The following is a 25,162-nucleotide window of genomic DNA, read 5'->3' on the forward strand; positions in this document are numbered from 1 at the left end:
TATACATAAAAAAGAAATACAGCTTTCAATCTTCTTCGTAAGTTTGTAAACAAAATAGGTCTTCTGGTCATACAAGAACAAACTAATAAATTGAAGTAACTGAGTATTCCTAAAAAATAGTCACCTGATGCTTGTTAGGTAAACAACATAAGGAAAATGAGAATACCATGGCTTAAACCATCAACCTGTTCCTTCTGGTGAGATTTTAGGGAGGAATATGGATTTCTGAATCGTTGATGAAGCCTCGTCCTCCGACGAAGTAAGCCTGAGGAAGTAGAGCTATCTGCTGAGCGATATTTGCTTGCTGGTCACATTTCTTTAGACACCACTTTTCTTACAAATAAAAAAAAGTTTACGAAATACAGTATTTTAAGCGAGCTAGCTTTAGTAATCCAGCAACGAAAAAGAAAACACATAAAAACAGACAGCTGTGCTCACCGCTCAAACGTTCTTGCCTTGCGTGCGGCGTTCATGAAACCCATGTGTGCTAGCACCCGTAAAATTGCTACTATGGCTCTTGGGAGGTTTCATGTTGCACCAACATTGTTGCAGATCTAGAATATTTACAGTACTGACAAATCAATGCACAAGGGGCAGAGATGTAATCACTTTAATGATACATTGTTTATAAATACATAATTAATCAAAAGATACCTCTAGGTTTCCTTTGATTTACATTCAGTCATTTGAGATTTTCAATTACAGTAGTATCACTCAACAAGCCATTATAAAAATACATTTGTTTAATCAATAATCAAGTTCTTCATGTACAATTTAGCACACACAGAGAATAAATAATTGTTTTCTATGGATTTCTATTGAATTTTCTATTCTGTTTTGCAAAGCTGAATATCAATTAAAGTCAATTACAGTTTAGTGAACTTGCTGTTTCTCTACAATTAAATTAAAAGACAATTGGGTGACGCAGTATTGGATTATTGCTAGAAACCTATGCAAAGCACAAACAGGCTCATTTTATGAATAAAAACAAAACAGCTCCATTGAAAATATATTGTCCACAAGCAAGAGCTTTCAGATCTTAGGCAGCTGGAGGAAACAGCAGATATTCTTATATCCCGCATGTAATATTGAGAAGGCTCTTCATTTTTATCCTATTTCTCTCGTGCAGTATTCAGCCCCTCTCCCTTATTACTAGAACTAGTTCTGCGAACAAACACAAAACATTTTGACAGTTAACAAAGAAGAAAAGCAGCCTTATCCACAATTATAGTTACTTCAGACAGGAACCAACATTTTCCTCAGAGATCCTTCATTAAACCACAGTGTTTTTCACATCCTCTGGCTCCTGGATATGCAATATTTCTGCCTAAAAGTAAAAGAAAAGACCAAAGTGATATAGACCAGTAGATCAAAAAAGTCTAGCAGCTGTCGATGGCATCCCATTATTATACTGCCTGTCTTGATTACAGTAGACCGGCATGTAAATCAAACGTACCACATACGAGAGGGTATAAAAGGTTGCGTCTGTGTTTTTACAGTGAGATCTCATCCTGACAACTCACCTTTTGGACAAGCCCAGTGGCCTCTATGTCAGAATCAGAGCCATCAGTAGCCGCTCCGTTCTGCACACCATGGACCCCAGCGTCCTCAGGGGCCACAGAGCTCTCTATGGTCAGCTGGGGGGTGTCTATGGCCGAGAGCTGGAGCTCAACACTCTCCAGGTCATGGGAGTTTGTCACTATGGAGGTACTCTCAGTTAATGCAGCAGGGTGCTGTTTTGAAGAAGGCTCAGACTTTCCCCTTTTAACACCCTTTTCTTCCTCTGCCAATTTCTCTTCCCCTGACTTTTGACCACTACCGGAGGCCCCTTCTGTGGTGGTGGTGTCATCCCTGCTTTCAGACCCAGGTTTCTTCTCTGCAGTAGGATCCTCACTACAGGTGGAGTCTGCATCCAGGTCTCTGGCCCCTGAGGAGGGCTCTTCAATAGGTAGGGGCCGTGAGGAGACTGCAGGTGTGCTGGTGAGTGACTCATCGTAGCGAGGACTACTAGGGGATCTGAGGCTGGACCTGTCTCTAGTGAGGGTGCCTGACTTGCCTGGACTAGAACTCTGATGGAAGTCAGAGAAGCTGGCCTTCCATGACTTGGGGGACATGAGAGATCGCCTCATCAGAGAGCCAGTCCTGAAAGATATGTGAGAGGGGGGATATGACTACATGTTGATACACTTACTTTTGCTTTGATTACTGTTATGCTTTATAATATACTCTGTGTTTAGTTCATCCCAGACCACAACCCATTGATAGACTCAAATGGGAGGAAAGTCAATTAAGAACATTTTTAAAAGTGCTGGTGAGAGATGTAAAATCCTTACCAACTTACCGATTCAACCCCTTGATGACAAATACCTTGTCTGGATGCTGATCCTTCAGATCCTTCATCACATTCTGCAAATCACTGTTGAACTGAAAGAGAGGAAGTTACACCAGATCAAAGATAGATATAAACCGAAAGAGCTAGGACTTTTGTTACCCAAATGCAGACAAAACAGTTCCGTTCATTTGTATAAACCAAAGCAAAGCCCCACATGACTGCTATTTTTGGATGTGTATTTCCACCCCAGTTATTGAGAATAATATGAACTGCACATACAGTAGTCATTTCCTTGAAGAAGGTGTCCCGCAAATTTGAGATGGCTGTGAAGACTGACACATAGCATCCAATTCGGCTTTAGGAACAAAATGAAAGAAAAAAACATTATTAATATGAATAGGTTATTAGACACTTGACATGATGATGTATTTATTTGAATGGTATGTCATTCTGCTATCTGGCTCTGTGCTGACTTCTGACTCCTTACCTGTCATAGAGAGCAGGGAGCTCCTCCCTCAGCTCTCTGTTGATGCCCTCAAAGACACTCTGGGCTATGTTCACCTCATCAGCTGCCTATACAGAGAAAACCACCATGATAAGATTGAGTTTTGTAGCTTAGCTTAAATGATCATTGCTGTGCAAAGTAAGTAGACAGGGGTATTTTGTCTGTCTGACCTTGGCTATTTTGACATCATCTTTCTTTTTAGCATTCTGCATCGCCTCCAAGTGGTGACGGGAGGAATCGTAGTCAACCAGCTTCCTGCCTCGTTTGGCCACCTTCTCCTGGAGATTTGGAGAAGAGGAAGGATGCACTTGAAAGATAACATACTGTATTTAGGAAGTGTGTGTGTGTGTGTGTGTGTGTGTGTGTGTGTGTGTGTGTGTGTGTGTGTGTGTGTGTGTGTGTGTGTGTGTGTGTGTGTGTGTGTGTGTGTGTGTGTGTGTGTGTGTGTGTGTGTGTGTGTGTGTGTGTGTGTGTGTGTGTGTGTGCGCGCGCCACCTGCACATTTTTTGCCTTACCCTGACATCTGGGAACTGGCTCATATAAGACTCCATGGTACGAAGCGCCTGGTCTAACAGCTTCGCCTCATAATCATTCCACAGGAGGTCTTCACCCTGTTAGCATAAGATATATTTATTTATTTATTTATTTTTTACAGAAATGTGCATTATAATAACCAACGAAGAAGTCATGCATGTCATCCTTAATAATACAGCAGTGCTATGACTAACCTCTACAATGGCCCCCAGGTCCTCTTCTCCATCCCAGTCCGGCTCATAGACATCAAACAGAGACTGGGAAAGACGTTTTGAAGCTTCCCGCATTTCTGTGAAAAAGTGGTCAACACGGATCACATTTTATCAGGCCTTGGACACCGCTGATGGTAAAGCTATAGAAAACCATGACATTTAGGGACAACATCATACATGTTACATCATCATACATCATGTTTTTAACTGTAAGTTAATTGTAAAGTCTTTTGTCTGTAATGTTTTTTTCGTTATGTGTTTATGTGTTGGACTCCAGTAAGACTAGCTGTCGCCATTGGCGTCGGCTAATGGGGATCCCAATAAATCAAATCAAAAATCAAATACAGATCACAATCATTGACAACATAGACAGACAGAACAAATGTTTACCTTTGACAGAACTAAGGTAATGCTTTAGGTCTTTGTATAACCGGTTCCCATCAATCTGCAAACAGAGGTTATAGAGTAATTTGTAGGCTATACATTCATTTTTGGCGTTTACAGGGGCAGATTGACATGCCTTTGCTAAATCATAAAATATCGGTTAATATATATTATTGGTTCATGCATGGAGATAACCAGGTGGTGAATCGCATCTCTGCATGTCTGGCAGACATATCAGTGTGGATGACGGATCACCACCTCAAGCTGAACCTCGGCAAGACGGAGCTGCTCTTCCTCCCGGGGAAGGACTGCCCGTTCCATGATCTCGCCATCACGGTTGACAACTCCATTGTGTCCTCCTCCCAGAGTGCTAAGAACCTTCGCGTGATCCTGGACAACACCCTGTCGTTCTCAACTAACATCAAGGCGGTGACCCGTTCCTGTAGGTTCATGCTCTACAACATTCGCAGAGTACGACCCTGCCTCACGCAGGAAGCGGCGCAGGTCCTAATCCAGGCACTTGTCATCTCCCGTCTGGATTACTGCAACTCGCTGTTGGCTGGGCTCCCTGCCTGTGCCATTAAACCCCTACAACTCATCCAGAACGCCGCAGCCCGTCTGGTGTTCAACTTTCCCAAGTTCTCTCACGTCACCCCGCTCCTCCGCTCTCTCCACTGGCTTCCAGTTGAAGCTCGCATCCGCTACAAGACCATGGTGCTTGCCTACGGAGCTGTGAGGGGAACGGCACCTCCGTACCTTCAGGCTCTGATCAGGCCCTACACCCAAACAAGGGCACTGCGTTCATCCACCTCTGGCCTGCTCGCCTCCCTACCTCTGAGGAAGTACAGTTCCCGCTCAGCCCAGTCAAAACTGTTCGCTGCTCTGGCACCCCAATGGTGGAACAAACTCCCTCACGACGCCAGGTCAGCGGAGTCAATCACCACCTTCCGGAGACACCTGAAACCCCACCTCTTTAAGGAATACCTAGGATAGGATAAAGTAATCCTTCTAACCCCCCCCCCCCTTAAAAGAGTTAGATGCACTATTGTAAAGTGGTTGTTCCACTGGATATCATAAGGTGAATGCACCAATTTGTAAGTCGCTCTGGATAAGAGCGTCTGCTAAATGACTTAAATGTAAAATGTAAATGAGATTGACTGCCAATGAAGACTACCTGTTGGTCAGTGAGATTTAAGAGGCAATGTTCAAATCTTTCATCTTTGGTCTCCACTGTCTTTCCAAACTTCTGCAAGACCTAAAAAGTCAGGAACAAAATACATGTACACGTCAAGCTACCTCTAATGGCTTGAACCTTTATGCTTTTCTTCTAAAATTAGATTGAGAGGCATTTGGAGATCATGCTGTGCATTATATTGAGAAATGTAAAGCATACCTTCTCCTTGCCCCTGCTCAGTTGCCGTTGGACTCTTTTGGCAAAGACCCCAGCACCTCCTTTTGGACTGTGGCCTTCTGACATACTTTCCCCTTTTCTTTTCTTGCTTTTCCCTGTTGAGTTTTTTTTTACCCTTGGGAATGTAGAGATAGGGGAAAGAACAGATTACAAAGATGAATCTGTCTGTATAGAATGGAGAGTTCTCATTTGGCAATCAGATATACTATCGTCAAGTTTGTAGTCATTTACGTGCATCATGTCAAAAGTGCATCATCACTAAAGTGTATTACTTCTTTCACATGGATTCACAGTATGTTGCCTGTAAAAACAATTGGGCAATGTATATCTCCTTTATACAGCACTATAACCTGACGAAGATTCTTGCAGGTCAGATAGAAACGTTGTTTGTGAATAAAGGTACGTGGCGGAGATTATGAGTGTGCGGGCACTATTTCATTTATGGCAACTGAGCAAGAGACATTCAACTTTGACCTTTGTCGTTACACCGTTGTCATGGTAACACGATGCATTTTAAATTCCTCCAGATTGCAATGCACTGCTTTAATTTCTTCACATTCACAAACAGTAAATTAGCAGCTCGCCATACTTGTAAACCATTTGTAAATAATTACCATGTAATATGTTCATTTTACTGTTATGTTGAATAAAAAGTTGGCTACAGTTCAATTCTAAAGGTTGTCAGATTTGTTCAGGTAATTATGGCTAGCCAGCTCGTACAGCTATTTAAATTAGCTAGTTTAGCAAACCAAAACTTAATTGGCTAGAAAGTAGCTTTTAGTTGCCTGGCTTGTTAGATTTACATATCGTAAATATCCAATTTACATATCCTAAATAGCCACATTTTTAAACGAATGGTTTTTTTGGTGCAAAGAATTGAGCAGGTAATGTTGCTATTTGCCCCACGAGGCTGCTGGTTGCATGCAGACTACCGTTTTGTTTATACTTTTCCATATCAAAGACAATTAACGTACACATTTTTTAAATGTTGGACAACAATAATAGGTTGTTGATGCGTGCCAAAGCCAGTAAGATGATAAGGTATACTATCTGAGGGGTTGGCGGGACTTTTAAACATTACCGCAATCGTGAGTCATTACCAATGATGTGGTAGGCGGAAATAAAAGTACAGGCTTTTGCCGCGTTCAAAACAACTGGGATTTATTTTATTTTATATTTTATTCATAATACAAAAATCAACAACTTACATTGCTACATCAAACATGTCTAATAAAACAGAACACATGTATTAACAAGAAAATACTAAAACATACAAAAAATATATAAATAAAAATCATTAAAAAATAAACAATTCTAGTGCAATTGTATTCACTCTGAAAAAAAGTTATTATTGTTGATATTCACGGGGGATAATGACTTAACAAGATAATTCAATTCAATCAAAAATATGTGTAATTTTGGTACAGAATTCTGGAATATTTGTTTGTGTATAAAGTATTTGGCAACAAGAATTTAAAAAATGCACAATCATTTAAATGGTCTTGTTATCATTGCAATAGTAACATATTATATCCTTCATGTCAAAAACATGGGTAGTGTTCATAATGGTAAATAAGTATTTTGCAAGGTTTTCTCAAAACTCTGACACAAATTTACATTCAAAGAACGAGTCAGATTCTCACCCTCTTTTTCACAGAAAACGCAGATATCATCAATAGCCACAAATTTGGACAACATAGAAATACATGGATATACCTTATGTAAGTGCTCTTCCTTACATTTGTTTGGTATACAATATTTGTAAGACCTTAACCAAGCTTTTTCTCCAAGCTTTTTTTCCAGACAGTGACAGGAATAAGCATGTTCCAGAAAGATATTCCTCTAGGCGTAAATTGGTTTCGTGAATGGAGAATTTGTCTTATATATTTATTACAACAATATTTCTCAAGTAAGCCCATGCCTTCCAAACTGAGTTCTGGATAAGCTTTGTGATCATCACCAAAGCTAAGATGAGTTTTCATTAGTGTAGTTAGACCACTGGGAATGGCTTTGATCACAGAAATAAGCTCTCTGAAAGGTATTGGAAAGTCATTCAATGTTATAAATTATTAATATGCAAGAATATTACCCCTGTTGTCAAAAACATCAAGAACAAAGTCAATATTCCTCTCATGCCAGCTGGGGTAGAATAATGACTTATTCCTTACAGTTATGTCTGAATTATTCCACAAAAGAGCTTTATGTGTGGAAAATTTGTGCAGGAAACATATTTTCCAGGCCATTAAAGCTTGTTGGTGAAACCTAGCCAATTTAGTGACACAAATACACCATGACAGCGCAATACACAAGGGGTGGAACAGTGGCAAAGGTACCCACAGGACAAACAGAATAATATTAGGCTGAGGAGAGATTAAATAGCATTAATACAACAAAAATAATTCTAAACACACCTTTAGTTATCTTTCAGGAATATAATTACATTTCAGTAAAAATTGAAGACCTCCCAACTTATGAAACACATTATTTGGAATGAAATACCATATTGAATCAGTATTGCTCAAACATCTTTTCAACCAGTTGCTCTTGAAAGTGTTATTTATGTCAACAAAACCCAACACTTCCAGACCTCCTTCAGCTCTTTTATTAGAGAGGACTGACTTGTTAGTTTGTGAGACTTTTTTTTCCAGATGAAGTCAAGAAAGGTATTGTTGATCTCTTTACAAGTAGAGGGAAGATATACACTTATATAAATAGTTCTGTGTTACTAAACCTTAATACATCCAAAAGATTCACTAACAGAAGTACATGACAGGGATACCCAATTTTGGCATTTTTATTCATTTTGGTTGTGGAATATCTCTAGATATTCTGAATAATGCAAATCTGCATGGTTTAACAACTTGGAACTCGGGAAAAATACGAAGTCAAATCATGACGCCAGTGATCGTTAGGCTGAAGCTCTAGAAAGAGGCCCGTGTTCCCGAGTTCGAATTCCTAACTGGATCACCGTTAAAACATATTTTTTTCTAGTAGGAGCTCTAATGTAACAGTATAACTTTAAACCGTCCCCTCGCCCCGACACGGGCGCGAACCAGGGACCTTCTGCACACATCAACAACAGTCACCCACGAGGCGTCGTTACCCATCGCTCCACAAAGGCCGCGGCCCTTGCAGAGCAAGGTGCAACACTACTTCTAGGTTTCAGAGCAAGTGACGTAACTGATTGAAACGCTAGTAGCGCGTACCCGCTAACTAGCTAGCCATTTCGCATCCGTTACACTAAAGTGTAGCTATATAAGGCAGTTTTATGACTACAAATCCGTCTTCTTAGCGGGCCTATCATATATTTACAAGTCAAGCCACTCCTACATACTATTATGGAATTACATAGTCAGGAAGGTACAGGAAGCAATTGATGAGGTAGAGCGGTGGGCATTATTGTGGGGATTCAGGTTCTCTGTAGAGAAAACTCAGTGTTCTTTACCAGGAGAAAGGTGGGAGATGAGGTACGCTTGAGGTTATATGGGAGAAACTTGGAGAGGGTGGGGTCCTTCAGGTTCCTTTGGGTGTACTTTGACACTAGGCTGACCTGGGCAGAACACATTGAGAGAGTGGTGGGAAAGTGTAAGAAGGTGTTAAATGTGATGCTCTGTCTGACAGGGAAGGAGTGGGGGGCTGGCCGTTCCTCATCGAGGACCATGTATGTTGCATTAATCTGATCTATAATAGACTATAGCAGTAAAGCGTATGGTTCGGCAGCTTGGACCTCATTGGAAAGTCTAGATGTCATACAGAGGCAAGGACTCAGAATATGTAGTGGGGCGTTTCAGACGTCCCAAGTGGCTGCACTACAGGTGGAGATGGGGGGATATGCCATTGCAGATTAGGAGACAGCAGCTGGCAATTAATTATTGTGTCAACCTACAGGGCCATGGGGTGTCTCATCCTCCGAAAGGGATTTTACAGGCATGCTAGGAACATGAGCGAAGACGGAACACAAGCTTTGGGTGGGTGGGTAATACGCAGGCGAACGTATTACAGATCATCTGGCTGTATATACGGTGGAGCTGACGGCCATACTGTTGGCCTTGCAGTGGGTGGAGGACATCAAGCCAGACAGAGTAGTTACAGTATTTGCTCTGATTCATGTGCAGTGTTGATGAGTCTCCTGTCCTTTAGCTCATGTAGCAGACAAGACCTTTATGAGGTACTACAAACCCATGGCAGGATTAGAGCGATGGGTATACAGATAAGATGTACTTGGGTCCCAGCCCATGTGGGGGTGGAGGGGAACGAGGCAGTTGATGTACTGGCTAAACAAGCACTTAGAAGTAGGGATATTGATGTAGTGGTTTCAATGAGCAAGGCAGAGGCAAAAAGCCTGATATGTACAGTGATGGTGCAGAGATGGCAGGACCAGTGGAATAGAGAGGGCAGGCATTCATTTCAAGTACAAGGAAAGTTGGGGAGGACAGCAAGAAGAGACAGAAGAGAGGAAGCTATTTTTACAAGATTAAGGGTTGGACACAGCCAGTTGAATAAGATATCCAATCTGATAGGAAATCATCCAACAGGAAAGTGTGATTATTGCCAGGAAACAGAGACAGTGGAGTATGTATTGATACAGTGTGGGCAGTATGAGAGGGAAAGAGAGAGGCTGAGATATAGTATGATGTGAGAAGGGGATACAAAACATTTGTTTAAACAGTACATTGATTAGAACGCTGTTAGATAGTCTCAAATATGTTGTTATCTTTTTTAAGAGAAACGGTGATGGCAGGTAGGATTTAGTTTCTCCCTGTCTCTCACCCACACAACAGTACAGTAGGTGGCGGTAATGCACCATACCGTTGGATGCCAACCGCCGATAAACCCCACCCAAGAATAAGAAGTAAAATGTTATGGAAGAAGTGAACTTTATACTGGAGTGTTATTTGAAGAAAGTGGGGGTGGTCCGATGTTGGAATACCAGTTGTTGTTTCAGAATTTACTGGACATGATAATGGGCAGTACGATAGTGAAATGTGCAGCTACAGACCTGGGAATCCAGTGGGCTGGATGGGCCATAGCAGCAGCTCTCAAAACCGAGAAGTTCTATGACTTAGCAGGTAATAACACTTGATTTAAGCCTACCGGTATGTCAATTCTCACCGAAGCGTTTAGTTTGTTTTGTGAATCGCTATGATTTCATATTGTAAATGGTTGAATAAATCACCCAGAGTATATGGTTTTGTCATAAAATGTAAACATTCGTTCGGTCAAACCAAACGTATGCATTGGAATCAGGCATTGTGTTTTTCATTTAAGTATAGCATGTTGTATCTGATGAATATCAATGTTACAAAACCACTGTTATCTAAACAGCTTTGTTGTAAAACAACTCAAGGACTCCTCCCTCATTCAGATAAGCTTAAGTATTTTCCAGAAAATCAGCTTAGTTCAACATTACGACCAACTGACTACCAATTTTACAAGCCTCCACTCAAAGGTTAAAATAAGTCCAGATAATGCTGCAATATCCATCTATTAACTAGCTTCGACAGCGCATCCGGATGATTTTAGACAAAAGTTCACATTGTAGCGCGTGATTGGTGTTAAATGTGTCGGCCTATCGCGAGATGTTTGTCACACATTGTTACGTTGTAGTTCGAGTAACCACAGCAGTACAGTTTTATTGTAGCCCGTCTTTTGTCGATCATCCAACAATAGCATGGTAAACCAAATGAAAACAGCAGTTATGTAGGCCCTTGCATTTGAAGGATTGAGTGAGGCAATTGTTGTAGGGTTTTTCATTGTTACAGTATAATATTGTCGACATCTATATGATCTGTCAAAGTTCAATGGGAAAGTAAAAACTGTTGTGACATTATGTGCCATTCAAGAATAACATAATTTACTTCACCGTTAGTTATGTAAAAGACTGCAACTTACCTGTAGACACTGATGAATGGGCATTCCTTGACAAAATGATTGTGCCACTCCTCTGAGCTGTCTGTGCTCTTGGAAAGTTTTGCCCTTGTACTTTGGAGCCAATTGTCACTCTGTCAGTAGGCTCCTGGGTAAAATATTCATTGAACACACCTTACTGTGCAACTTCTGTATGATAGGAGTGGGCAGAGCCATGTACCATGCCCAAAGGGACACATGTCTTGTGCTGATGAACCTTGATTGTATTTGTTTAGGGTCTGGCACATTTATATTACTCGCCCACCTGAGTCGCTATTGGGGAGGGACTCGTCATTTGAGGCAAAATGTGCAGACCGGATTGGTGACAGCATGGGGAGTAAGGTAAGCTTGACAGGGTGACAGCAGGGTCTCCAATCTAATGTCACCTGCTATGCCCAACAATTAATTCCCATCCTAACAATGGAGAAGAACAAAAAAGCTATAAACACCTGCAGAGCTTTAGTGTTCTCTGATCATTTACTTTTCAATCAACAAAGTGTTGTATCAGTTTAGTAGTCTTATCCAAGGCTGAGGTTTGGCCCGGCCCAGTTGCAGAACCCTCGAAGGATGGGACTCATTAAAGTTGAGTTAATGAATAATGGCGGGGTTAATGTCAAACTAATACCTATGTTCTAACTTCTGCAGGCTTGGAACATTCCTCTTCATGCGGATCTTGAAGGACGGCCAGGATCGCAGGTTTAACAATGTCAGAGACAGCCCAGGGACATTCTTTGTGTACTGGAGTGTTCAAGGTACTTTGAATCATTATGGTTGCCGGCTTTTCTTATTCTCACTCAGCCACCACAGCAGTTATTTTCTTTCATCCTCAAGCAATCAATTTTAACTTACTGCTCAGTCGTTTCGCTCTTCATAAATGTATGAAACCAGATTAGAATAGCCACTGATATCAGGGTATTGTGCATTTTGCCCAAATGGGAGAAAACATAAGGTTTACCATTGGACACTGACAGTACAGTACTCTTTTGAAAATGTTTTATATTTTGGACCCAGGTGAATTTCTAATTGAGAGTAGGCGCATTATCTTGACATGTATTCAAGTATTATTTATAGATTGGTAGGATAGACCATTTCTGTGGACTAATCTACCATTGGTTCAGTACATAATTTATTCCTCTTTCTTTCAGCTGTTTGGGTGTTCATGACCCTCCTACCTACTCTCATCCTGAACAGTGAACAGCGAGATGAGCCATTGGGCCTGAGGGACTACCTGGGCTGGGGGATATGGGGCCTTGGCTTTGCCACGGAGGCCATTGCTGACCAGCAGAAGTGGTTATTCAAAGGAGACCCAGATAATGCTGTGAGTCAGCTTGGTGGGCTTCGTTGTTTTCGGGACATTGACTTTTTATAATGATCATGTATACAGTGGGGTAGTCGCAAAGTATTCTCACTACAACATGCTGTCATATGATGAAAACACAACCACTCTCAAACCATTGAAAATAAACTTTCTGTATTTGTATGTTAATTTATAGAATATTTATTTACCCAGAGAATAGCCTCAATTCAGCCTTCCCATTTTCTCCAGGGAAAGTTCATCCAGAGTGGGCTGTGGGGCTACAGCAGACACCCTAACTACCTCGGGGAGATACTCCAGTGGTCTGGACTCTTCCTCTCCGCCTCGTCAGTGATGAAGGGTCCCCAGTATGCTAGTGTGCTATCTCCTCTGTTTGTCTGGTTCCTGCTGCGTCACGTCAGTGGCATTCCCATCCTGGAGAAGCAGGCCACGAAGAAGTGGGGCTCAGACCCTGCATTCCAGAACTACGTCAAGAACACTCCTCTCCTTTGGCCAATTCCCAAGTTCTGATGTGTTACATACTTTCTAATAGAGTGTTCTGGCACAAGGGGAACTTACTGAACAGGACCATTTGTAATCATCAAGCATCCAATGTGCTGGTTGTCTTTGATATTCTCATATCGAAGTACATATACACACACGCAGAAACTTCAGATTGTAACTTGCACAAATGTTTTGATAAACAGGTTTACTTAAAATCCACAATTTGAACTATCCCACTTTTCAGTTGTCTAAAGTCCAGTGGTGTAAAAATACTTGAAAGTACTACTTAAGTAGTTTTTTTTGGGTATCTGTACTTTACTATTTATATTTTTGACAATTTCACTAAATTCCTAAAGAATATACTTTCTACTCCATACATTTTCCCTGACACCCAAAAGTACTATTTACATTTTGAATGCTTAGCAGGACAGGAAAATGGTCCAATTCACACACTTATCAAGAGAACATCCCTGGTCATCCCTACTGCCTCTGGTATACTCACTAAACACATACCTGGCATACTCACTAAACACAAATTCTTTGTTTGTAAATGTTGGTGTACCCCTGCCTATCCGTAAATAAAACTAGAAAATCGTGCTGTCTGGTTTGCTTAATAAGGAATGTGAAATGATTTATACTTTTACTTTTGATACCTATGTATATTTAAAACTCAAGTAGTATTTTACTGGGTGACTTTTGAGTCACCTTAATAGAAAATATCTTGACAATTAGGTACTTTTTCCACCACTGCAAAAGTCAGTTGATGTAGTAGACCTACTTGAATCAGTCTGCTTTGGAAGACAAGGACTGTTATTCCTTACACCACTGGATGTTTTTTGCACTTCTGAGTAAAAATTAGCAAAGAAGTGAGAACATGAAACTGGAGTAATGACCTGACAGACTGCAGTAGTATTCTGAATTCTCTACATTCTGCTACATGTAACTGACAAAACTAAGGAAACACCAACAGTGTCTTAATAGGGTGTTGGGCAAGAACAGCTTCAATGCACCATGGTATAGATTTTAATCACTGTCTGGAACACTCTTGGAGGGAGGTGACACTATTCTTCCACAAATTCCATAATTTGGTGATTCGTTGCTGGTGGTGGAAAGCACTGCTCCAGAATCTCCCATAAGTGTTCAATTGGGTAGAGATCTGGTGGTTGATATGGCATACATTGTTTTCATGCTCATCAAATCATTCAGTGACTATTCGCGCCCTGTGGATGGTGGCATTGTCATCCTATAGGGGCATAGCCATGGTAGCCAAATTAACAGCCTGACCAGCATTTTCATACATGGGGTGTTAATTGCTTCTTTAACTCTGGAACCACACCTGTGTGTAAGCACCTGCTTTCAATACTTTGTAGCCCTCAAGCATTTCCTGTATTTTTTTTAAGTTAGTGCAGCAACAACAAAAGGTAACGAGAAAGACCAGTTTAAATGTACTGTATACTGTTTTTACAAATCACCGATCATACAGCATGTACTTGTACAAAACAAATTGACCAGAAAAAGCTTTGATCAAAGGAAATGTTACATTCTTGTTGAAATGCCACTATTTCTACACACATTCTCAGTTACGGAATGCAGCGTTCTAGGCCGCTAGGGGCACAGAACATTATAGCCAGAACCAACCTTTCATTGTGCAAACAAAGACGGTCATGAAGAGTGTGTGAAACTGAAGTAATCAATGTACAAGGAGTATAAGCTATATTATAGAACGCTCAGAAAAGGAAACAGGTGAAATGTTAAACCTAAGTTAGGTTGCATCAGAACCGGCCGTGATTAGGAGTCCAATAGGGCGGCGCACAAATGGGCCAGCGTTGGCCGGTGTAGGCCGTCATTGTAAATAAGATAATAATTTGTTCTTAACTGACTTGCCTAGTTAAATAAAAGGTAACATTAAAAAAAAAAATTAAAGCAAAAGTAAAAGGTGAATATTTCCCCCCCTACAAAACGTATAATCAAGTTGAATACATCAATGGCAAAATGTACTGGACTCACCAAGCATACAGCTACTTGGTTATCTCTGTTAGATAATTTTAGCTAAAGAACACTGCAGACTAAAGACGCTGCATCATATTAGTATTGCCATACTGTGGCTAGTCTTGAGTATGTAAAAGACAAATGGAGTTAAACATGTACGATCAAACTGTTAAAGCATGTAGACCTTTCAAAAGTGATTATACAAATACAGGAAAAAACTTAAATATAATGCCACCCGCAGTAAATCCATTCAAGCCCGTCATAAAAAGCTCTATGCAAAGTTTTCTAACCGGTGATGAGCAAATTGCATGTTAGATATTCATAATAGATCAACCTTTTATCACCAGCCTAAATTCAGACACGCATGTTCTCAACCAATGTTCAAATGTTTCTTTGTAAATAAATCACAGGAGGATACTGAAGAAAAACCTTAAATTGTATCTACAAACCTAATACATGTCATTGCCAGAGGTGATGAGAAATCAATGGAAAGCATCTTGATTCAGAGCCAACTTTAAAAAAAACTGAGCTCCAAAGAGACCCTCCCTTTTGATTGGAAAAATATATTTTTTGCACACATGTAAAAAAAAAAAACACACACACCATTTAAAAATATAAAACATCTGTGGAAGCAGTGTAAAATTGTATAAAATAAAACAAGTAAAAACCTATCTATTGCTAGGTATTGAACAGAAAGCTGCTCTGCAGCGGCTTTGGATTACTTGAGGAGCGGCGATGCAAAAAAGTTTCCTTGGCGACTGGCGAATCCCACTCCCACGACAGACTTGCTCTTACTCCCAAATCTGAAAGTTACAACACAAAAAAACATATTAGTATTAGCCAGGCAGCATTAGCATTAGTCAAATGAAGCCAACGTTAAAAAGGGAGCAAATTAAGAACTTGGCGAAAGGACTTATTCAGGAGGTCATCTACTTTAACTTAAGTCTGTCTGTTTTGTTGAACAATGAGACTAGCGAAAACCCAAGTCCTTCAGCCAGGAACTACATACACATTGTAGTGACTTACAACAAATACTAAATAAGTCAAATGCATGACAGGACAGAGCGCTTACTTGGGTGTAGTCTTGCTCAGGGTGGACTTCATGCGTTGACCCAGAGAGCTGGAGGACGGGGTTTTGTTCATCTGGTGGTGCTCTGGAGTGGTGAGAGGACCCAGCATGCTCACTGGAACAATATCAATACACACAGTCAAAATTAGTCACATTACCCCAGTTGGTTACCAACCTGTACATCTGCATTTGTTTTTAACATATTTTCATAAATTGTCAATATAATAACACATTAACCTAATGGAGGAGCTGGCCAGAGGCAGGCACTCACGTTGGATTTGGTACTGGGTTGCTGAGATAATGCTTGACTAGGCTCACCTTTGTGGTCAGGGGTATAACAGTTATTGTTCTCGATAATCATGTGATCAGGGTGCGGCTGGTCATGGTCCACCATCATGAACTGGCTCCAGTACTCCACCGGCAGGCCCAGCAGGCGCTCAATAACCTGGGTAATAATAGAAATGCATTAGCGTCTGTTTTTTCCTGAGGAATTACAGCATATTGCCACATCCTCTTTGAAGGGGCTAGACAGATAAACAACTTGTGAGACTTAAAATAATTAGACGTTAAAATGTAACCATGGTCTTTTACTGCAAGTTAAAACAAGACTGTTGCTGTAATGAGTTACCTTGGGCTGGCGTTTGGTGTCCTGCAGGATTGTCATGGGCTCTGGGTCAGGCACTGCATGGCCAACGATAGTTGGCCCAAACACACGAGCCAGGTTGGTGATGTCCATCTTAGTGTCCAGGCTTTGTGCAACCCTGAAAGAGAATGAATGTTGGGCAATAGGAGCCCATTTATCGAGGGGGAAAACAAGCAACAAAGCTCAAAGGGTCAGTGATAGGGAGCAATAATTACATTTAAAATGAGTAAGGAGAGCTACACAGCAGATACTAACCTCTGAAGATGAATGGCCAAGAAGGCCAGGGTGTCCCTGTTAGCCTGTGGCAGGTCACTGATTGTCTGGTACATCAGGGCAATGCTGTTATCCTCATCCGCAAGCTCTGAGGACAAAGTGAAACGTCAGTAGAGAGCACAGAATTTGAGTTGTAGACATTGATTATTATTTGTTTTAGTCCAGATGAAGAATTTAACATTGCAGGGACTTAGTAACTACATTTATTGGTGACCAAGAACATCATGAAGGAACACTGAACATTACCACATTTGACTGTATTACTAACCAAAACATTTAGTGTGCCCAAGGACAAAATGGCTATGCAAAGCAACCAAAAGACACCTTTATCCAGTCTACTAGTCAACCACTGGCCAAACCAACCACAGAGTGATAAAGTTATTGTTTAATCGCTTAAGGGCCAACACCCACCTGCAACCTCCATGAAGGTGCGGTTGAGGCGGAAGGTGAGGAGGGGCTCTTTGAGGTTCCTGAGGAAGTCTTTGAGGAGCCCAGTGACGCAGTTGATATCATCCACCTTGCTGAGCAGTGGGACAGTCTTCCCACGCAGGAACTTCTCCTTCAGTTCCTTGACCGTGCGGTCTGAACCGGACAGCCGATAGAGGCCGGTCTGGGAGAGAAAAGAACATGGTGAAACTGGGCTCAATCATAGACAAAGTGTGAAAAAGAGTTTGAAGCTATATTACTACTGAATAAACTAAGCTTTAAAAAACACAGCAATTCTTCAGCCAAGTGTGTGAGGCTGTCTGGATTTTTTTAACAGACTGGAGATGACAACTCACCTCATGTAGGCCCCTCTGCTCAATCTCATTGACGCAGTGCACCACCAAAGAGGGAATCATGGGAGATTGGACATGGGAGACGTAGTCTGTAAGCGTACCCTGGGATTGGTAAGACATTTAAGAGAGAATGGTTATCCCATTAGACTACACTGAAATCACAAGATATTTGAAGACAGACAAGTTGCATGTATCAGAATGAACGTATTGTTTAAGTATATGAACACAAGTTGAGAATTCACAAGAAACATCCCTGTACCTGTCCGATTTTGACAGGAGTGCCACTCAGGCTGGGGATGCATGGCAGGGGACAGCGTTCACGACACTCTGGGTGGGTGACCACTCTGCAGTCACGACACTTCAAGGAGATTTTTCCGAACTTGATCCTCTTGCCACAAGGTACACATGACTCTGGCTTGATTACCTGTGCGTGAGGTAAAACAAAGCTTGGTTGATCCAAGTTTGCACAAACCATAACTTTTGTCATTTTAACCTGAAAATAAGACCCAAAGCAGCACATTTTTATTACAAAAGCTAATTTAACAAAATAGCCTTTTCTGCCTTGCTAAATTCACGCATGTAATAACCTTCTCTGACTGAAAACAAGTGACATTCCTACCGTTTTGGAGACAAACTCGTGCAGACGGACACCTCCGTTGCCCTGGGGCGTGCTGGGTTCCTGAGGCCTGCTGGGCTGTTTGAACATGACATCCTCAGACTTTACTGACTCTGAGTCCCACTCATGTGTAGCTGAACAGGTGGGAACGAGAGGTCAAATACTGCTCTGACAATGCAGCTACGATGAGTTATGAACATGTCACATTGTCACGGACAAACTAATATAATCCAGCTGCGTGCTGCTTCCCAAATAAATATCCTATCATGCTTCGACATAAAAATACCATCTTCCATTTTAAAGTTCACCAAATCCACAGTAAATGAGTAAGAGCTGTTACCAGTCTTTCTCCTGCTCCGAGTCCAGTAGGGAACAGACTCAATAGTAGAAACAGCTTCGATGGGACCTCCGTTAGCAGGCACGGTCACTGTAGTCTTGGCCACAAGAGACTCATTTCCCTACAGCCATTAAACATATCAGTCAAATCACTTTAAACCTCAACAGTATAATGAGTAACCGCTCTCAGTTACCCACATTTTATTCATTTAGCAGATGCTCGTATCCAGACTTACAGTTAGTGCATTCATCTTAAAGGGAAATTTCATCATAGCACCACCCCAACATCAACATGTGAAAATGGCACATTTCTATGTTTGGTAGTAAAAAAAGACAGGAAGACATCTGTGTACATCATGTGATTTTAACCAATGAGTAAGCATTGCCTACTAATTGGTTGATGTGCATAGGAAACATATTTTTAACTACAAAACGCACCATTTTCATATGTTGATGTTCAAGTAGTGCTAGAGATTATTAATATGAAAATTTCACAATAAGATAGCTAAGTGAAACAACCACAACAGTCGTAGTAGGTCATTTCTTAAATAAATAAAAAGTTATCAGCAAAGTCAATGCTAGTAAAAATATATATAAATGCATTACAAAAAAAGTGTGCGCATAAGACATTTGTCTTTTTAAGATACCCTTTAAAGATGTTTTCGGACAATGGGCATTTTTATAGAAATGAAACTAAAAACCTTTACCTTCTCAGAAGTTCTGCCTGTTGATCGAGACCGTTTGGAAGCACATGGGGGACCATCAACGAAATTTCTTGAGGCAGAACGCTGTAATGAAGATGTCAAACATGTTAATAACAAATACACCACTGAGCCCTTCATTTACACATTCAACAAATAATTCCAATGAACTGCTTACCCTCTTTTCACGTTTCTTCAGTCGCACAGTTCTCACGATGGAGGAGTCCCAGTCCTGGAATGGTTTAATCAAACAAACAAACCAGGTTCATTATTGCAAAATATGCCAATTTATCATCTAAATGATATTATGCATTGGTTGCATTAGCCATTCTCCAAGCTAAAGGTTTGGATGAGTAATATACTTGATTCCGAGGCTTAAGCATTTAGACAAGACAAATATAAACTTACTAGAGAGTCATCCGTTTTATCATAGCTGATGTCTGATGAAATAGAGGCAGACTCATCTATGGTCTTCAATCTATGGAAAATAACCATAGATTGACTGTAACTTTTCAGATGTTGATATGTTAATAGAAAATGCATTGGTAAGCTTTTCAACTCATGAACAGGAGCAAGGCACTAGAAGTGGGTCCTTACCTTCGGCTGGTGTTAAGGTTGGCTGGTGCCGCCTGAGAACGAGCGTTAAGGAAGGCCAGAGCAGAACGCTGCTCCTCATTCAGCTGGATGCTATTGCTGGAGCCCTCAGTGATCAGAAGCTCCCGAATCAGCTGGATCTGGCGGTCCTGTAACACAGAAGAACACAGGGAGAGCGGAGGTGAGAGGAGTCGTATGAAGCCATTCGACAGTTTATTGGGAGAAGAGTGAACCAGTCTGAGGGTGCCAGTGAAGAGAAGAAAATATTAAGATAGACTTTGTCTGTGTATACACACCAACTTATCACAGTCAGCTTCTGCCTTCTGGCGGCGGCGAATCTCCACGTCGACTTGATTTCGAGCATGCTTGAGTTTGACTTCCAGGGCTCCCCTCTCCGTTTCTGCCTTAGAAAGCACTTCCTTGCAGGACCCCAGGTCCCGCTCAAGCCTGAGCCATCTACGACGGCAGTCCTCAAAGTTGAGGGCCATCTGGATGAACTCTGATAAGAGAAGTTGCACAATAATGAATGTTAGCTTTGAATACTTATCCATCCACTTATCCATCGTCTATATTATTAATCTCCTTGTCAAATCAAATTAAACAGAATTACTTACGGGGCTCAATGCTCTCATTGAGTATGTCTACATGAGACCGCAGATTGCCAAACAAGCTGTGTAGGTTCATCACAGCAGTGTCCATCTTTTGGGAAAAATAAAGGGCACATAGAAACCAATACTGATAATGAACTTCTATGAGGCTCATAAAAATAATTTTGCTAAATCTCAATATTGAATTACATCATCCCCAAGCTAATTGTTTCGGCACAATTGTCTGCTGGTGAACCCTAATCATAGAGCTTGTAACGTTAGTCCTATAAACCGAAAGGATTTACATCTGGTTCGTTCAGCCATTTCTATGAGGAAAGAATCTTATTTTATTTAACTAGAATACGGTTTTGGCTCCGACAATAAGGTCCGAGGTTAACACAGCCTTGGAAGATTTTACGTTGTGTTTTATGAGATTACATCAGTCAGTTAAAATTACCGTTATGAATTATGAAGCCTGTGCTTTTTTTGATTACATAAAATAATTAAATTTCACAAAAAGTGGAGGTTAGAAGAAGATTCTCATAGAACAAAAACGTATAAGATCTCCTAAGCCTGTGTTTGCCACAGATCTTATTTTCGGCGTTTATCCAAAACGCCCATAGCTTTGTCCAACGAACCATGGCGGAGTTAACGTTAGTGCCTAAAAAGACGCCATTACTATTACTCTATTCATCATAGTAACCTAACTAACGTTGAAGATTTGAGTAAACATGTTGATTGTCATTTAAAAAAAAGTTTACTCGCACATACAAAAATGTTTGCTAATTTAGCAAGCAACAGTAGATTTAGCTAGGCTACCTAGCCAACATTGTTGGTGATGTAACTATGATTCAAAAAACTACAGCTAGCTAGCATGCTAACGTTAATAGAATAACTAACGTTACAATTACATACCGCTTGCTGAGTCCACCACTCTGAGTAATGAAATAAGGCAGACAAAACACCTAAACTTTTTCACAGCCAACTGTTTTGACCTCTCTTTTGGCACTGGATGAGCAAGTGTGTTATTCTTTTGTTCGGATCATCTCAAACTCAGCTCCTGGAAGTGTGTATTCAAGTAAGACAGGCACGTTTCATTTCAAATTTACCCACTAGCCAATGAATATCAACTGACGTTTATCACGTAGCTGTACGTCAACGCGTATGTGGGCCAGCAGCCCCATAAAACGGTTACCACTTAGCTCTGATCCTGGATCAGCCAGTCCTGCAAGCAAGCAACAGTAGCCTAAATAAAATGTGGCAAATATGAATGAACATTTGGGAAAATCTACAATAATCAATATTACGTTTTAATTATGATAATTATTAAGCGTTAGTATTAATTAACATTCATTCGTATTTATTATTATTATTACAATTAGGCTATTTGAATTCAGTAGCTGTGATTTAGTGCTGGCATGCAACAGTAAGACCAGCAGCCCAGCCTTCAGCCCCGCGACTACTTACCCACTGGGCACAGACGTCAATTCAACGTCTATTCCACGTTGGTTCAACATAATTTCATTGAAATGAGGTGGAAACAACGTTGATTCAACCAGTGTGTGCCCAGTGGATATGACCATGAAATATTGCTGAGACAGAGGTTTTGACCGTGTCTTGATTCATTTCTGAGCTAATCAGTGGTATGGATTGAAAATCTGTGAGGAATTGTCAAATGACCATATACAGAACAACACACACACACACACACACACACACAAAACTCTTCCTCCCTCAGAGACAGAGGAAGAGGGAGAGAGAGAGAGAGAGAGAGAGGGAGAGAGAGAGAGAGAGAGAGAGAGAGAGAGAGAGAGAGAGAGAGAGAGAGAGAGAGAGAGATCAATGTTTTCACTTGGACAACTTGCGAACAACGCATGCATGCAGACCAAACGCTAAAAGGAGCATGATTTAATTCTATGAAGACGCTTGTTGAAGACAGCAAAGATGATTGCCACTACTCAACAGAACATGACCACGGACCTGGTAAATGGCTTACTGAATAGTTTCATTATTTTTAAGTTGCTTCCACGATTTATTTTTGTTGTAAAATATCATTGAGCTGTATCTGTGTAAATATCATTGATGCAGCTCTCTGATAAGCATGCATAAACGTTGAAGTTGCGCGTGTGCGTGAATGTGCGCGTATGTGCTTGTAGGCTACTGTTGTAAATGCGCCTGTTAGTATTTCTCTGTTGTGACCAGTCAGCGTCTTTTCATTTAAATCAACATGATTTGATTACCAATAAGTATCTGTTTTTGCGTTTTAATCTTTCATTCATACTTTAAATATGTAATTAATACTGCCATTTCTTGAACAAGCTTCTGTGCTCTGACTGCACTGACTGCACTGACTGCAGTGGTCGTGCATTGTAGCCCAAAACATATCAGCATTCGTCTCTTCTATCGCAAACTGATTTAATGTGGTGACTTTTTGTTAAACTGACACAGTTAAATTCTGTAGATTTGAATACACCTTATGCATTCCCTTTGCGGTTATCGCATTTGAAATATTTATGTGTGTTGTGTGTATAGATCTGACATGCCTGTTCAGTTGTAGCGTAATCTGAAGTGAAATCATGACCGGATTACCAATGCCAAAGGGGAGGATCTTACTTTATTAAATATTTATACTGCATGCTGATAAAGAGAGCTCTGCAATCACAGAGTGTGAATGAGCAGGTGATGGATGGACAATCAATTTTATTCTGTAGCCTAATTGTATAAAGTGTATAAGCAATCTACCCACTCAATTAAATTGATGTAAAATCTGAATATCAAAGTAGCCTATTATTTATCGCCAGACCCTATGTTTTCCTGCATTTTACATTTCATACTTTTTTTGCCACTGATTTTAATGTCATATTTCTTTGCCCCTTTGTAATGAATTATGTCCACTACATATCCATTCAGCAGTTCTGTGAGCCTATCCGAACAGAGAAGTAAGAAGTTGCAACAGTTTTTGCATGTTATGTAGTTCTACTTGCAGGCTGTCAATAGGTCGCAGAATTGCTGACGCCAAGAAATGTCAAAGTCACAACATGTGACGGTAGTTGGTTGCATCTTTGTGGACAGTTGCTGATCGCTGCAAACATTTTTTTATGTATTCTCTGAGAATTACATTGCCCCTGGAGATGAGTTAGTCTGTTGCTGTATGCTTTTCATCTCGAGTACAGTAATACTTTATAGCCTTGCCAAATTGTCTAACTAAGAATATACATCACCCATCACCTTCTCAGTGACAGCAGCAATTGAACCATGGCAGCATTTCAGTTCAGAGCTGCACTAATGCATATGGCTGACAAATCATGTGTCAGTCTGTTATCAAAAATGTTTTTAGTCAGTGCTATATTAGATTGTATTGGTATGTTTCATAGTGTGCGACATTGTAAATAATTGAAAATACATTATATGTATTTTCTGTCTGAAGTGGCCAGTCGGGATTGTTTTACATATCCCCTCAATTTAGAATAAATCCCTTCAATGTTGTATCTTAAACAAGGAAGCCACAAACACTAGTCAGCGTATCCATATTCCTTATCGTTTCCCAGGCTAATGTCTCTCTGTGCTATGGCCCAGTCCCAATCATTGCCTTTTATTTTACACAGCAAAGCAATTCATGTAGCTACTGCACCTCAGTGCTTGCTTCTGTCTTCACAGATGTCACACTTCTGTAGACAGATAGGGAGCTCTTATCTGTGATGGGTTTGGGGAAACAGAACATTCAGGCTGTATTTATCAGTCGTGTGTGCCTGCATCAGGATCTGAAAGGACATGTGCATCTCTCTCATATCACATCTCTCCTCTCGCCCATGCTTTACAGTGGCATCACACCCCATTCTCCCCAAGGCAGACACGACAATGAGGAGGAGTAGTAAATGTTGAGGAGGACTGGATGTGTGGCGGGGGCAGCAGTCATACAGTACCCACCCAGAGCCCTTTTGTACACTCATTTTATAATGCTTGGTGGGATGCATGAAATGGAAAGGAGAATGCCTTGCAGCAGAGGAGGCTAAAGCAGTGTGTCTGTTCCATGTGACTGAGGCAAGTGCTGCATTATGTGGTATTAGCCCATAGGGCAAATTTGTCAGCCTCCTCAACCCCACATCCATAGCCTACCACCTACAACCCTTTAGGATGTGAGGCAAGCAAGAAAGTAAATATTGATTGGGGGCCCCCTAGAAAGCATATGATAGCAAAATGTGTAGAATTGCAAGAAATAAGCTTTAAAACGGCATAATTCTCTCTCAGCCTCGTGAAAGGTGTGTTGAGCAGCAGGAAATTAGCTTTAAAACAGCAACATTTTGTCTAAGCCTCATGGCAAAATGTGAACAATAGCATGAGATGAGCTATAAAACAGTGATTTTTTTCTCTATGACCCACCAAAATATGATGGGAAAAAGATCTGTCCCCACCCTCTGCTCACTGTACTGTACTTTACTGTACTTTACTGTGCTCTACTCACTATACTGTACTGTACTGTATTCTACTGTAT

The 25,162-nt window shown here is 40.8% G+C and overlaps 4 protein-coding genes across 7 annotated transcripts in view; 2 read left to right on the top strand and 2 right to left on the bottom strand.

The window, feature by feature from the left end:
* Positions 1 to 594: 594 nt before the first annotated feature.
* bin2a (bridging integrator 2a) lies at positions 595 to 11,507 on the bottom strand. 2 transcript variants are annotated; one of them, XM_071347783.1, is made up of 12 exons: positions 11,271 to 11,507; positions 5,361 to 5,493; positions 5,142 to 5,222; positions 3,974 to 4,028; positions 3,566 to 3,660; positions 3,353 to 3,448; positions 3,008 to 3,115; positions 2,820 to 2,905; positions 2,612 to 2,687; positions 2,342 to 2,424; positions 1,524 to 2,142; positions 595 to 1,164 (listed from the first exon to the last, which is right to left on the bottom strand). In XM_071347783.1, exons 2-12 carry the CDS (start codon positions 5,442 to 5,444, stop codon positions 1,159 to 1,161), a joined length of 1,389 nt encoding a protein of 462 aa, XP_071203884.1. In that variant the 5' UTR covers positions 5,445 to 5,493; positions 11,271 to 11,507; the 3' UTR covers positions 595 to 1,158. The 2 variants fall into 2 exon arrangements, with proteins under 2 accessions (XP_071203884.1, XP_071203883.1); XM_071347782.1 differs by having other exon boundaries at positions 595 to 1,327; positions 11,271 to 11,506.
* On the top strand, positions 10,153 to 13,678 carry LOC139542394 (uncharacterized). Its single transcript, XM_071347785.1, has 5 exons — positions 10,153 to 10,447; positions 11,522 to 11,627; positions 11,931 to 12,037; positions 12,431 to 12,603; positions 12,832 to 13,678. Exons 1-5 carry the CDS (start codon positions 10,297 to 10,299, stop codon positions 13,108 to 13,110), a joined length of 816 nt encoding a protein of 271 aa, XP_071203886.1. The 5' UTR covers positions 10,153 to 10,296; the 3' UTR covers positions 13,111 to 13,678.
* Positions 13,679 to 14,516: 838 nt separating this feature from the next.
* Positions 14,517 to 21,827, bottom strand: racgap1 (Rac GTPase activating protein 1). The gene is made up of 17 exons (XM_071347781.1): positions 21,586 to 21,827; positions 20,698 to 20,782; positions 20,380 to 20,582; positions 20,087 to 20,232; positions 19,898 to 19,967; positions 19,668 to 19,721; positions 19,496 to 19,576; positions 18,793 to 18,910; positions 18,456 to 18,586; positions 18,096 to 18,260; positions 17,840 to 17,938; positions 17,469 to 17,667; positions 17,040 to 17,145; positions 16,770 to 16,902; positions 16,460 to 16,586; positions 16,145 to 16,256; positions 14,517 to 15,875 (listed from the first exon to the last, which is right to left on the bottom strand). The coding sequence occupies exons 2-17, from the start codon at positions 20,780 to 20,782 to the stop codon at positions 15,791 to 15,793; spliced, it is 1,914 nt and encodes a 637-aa protein (XP_071203882.1). The 5' UTR covers positions 21,586 to 21,827; the 3' UTR covers positions 14,517 to 15,790.
* A 627-nt stretch (positions 21,828 to 22,454) lies between these two features.
* The window catches only part of LOC139542395 (inactive dipeptidyl peptidase 10-like), a 39,340-nt gene continuing 36,632 nt past the window's right edge, over positions 22,455 to 25,162 (top strand). For 2 of the 3 annotated variants that reach the window (XM_071347786.1, XM_071347787.1), the window contains exon 1: positions 22,455 to 22,653. In XM_071347786.1, the coding sequence (XP_071203887.1) occupies positions 22,615 to 22,653 (39 nt within the window). In that variant the 5' untranslated portion in view covers positions 22,455 to 22,614. The remainder of the gene's footprint in view (positions 22,654 to 25,162) is intronic. The other variant, XM_071347788.1, reaches the window with a different exon arrangement.

The sequence above is a fragment of the Salvelinus alpinus genome, chromosome 17 (genome assembly GCF_045679555.1).
Source record: "Salvelinus alpinus chromosome 17, SLU_Salpinus.1, whole genome shotgun sequence".
Taxonomy (NCBI): Eukaryota; Metazoa; Chordata; class Actinopteri; order Salmoniformes; family Salmonidae; genus Salvelinus; species Salvelinus alpinus.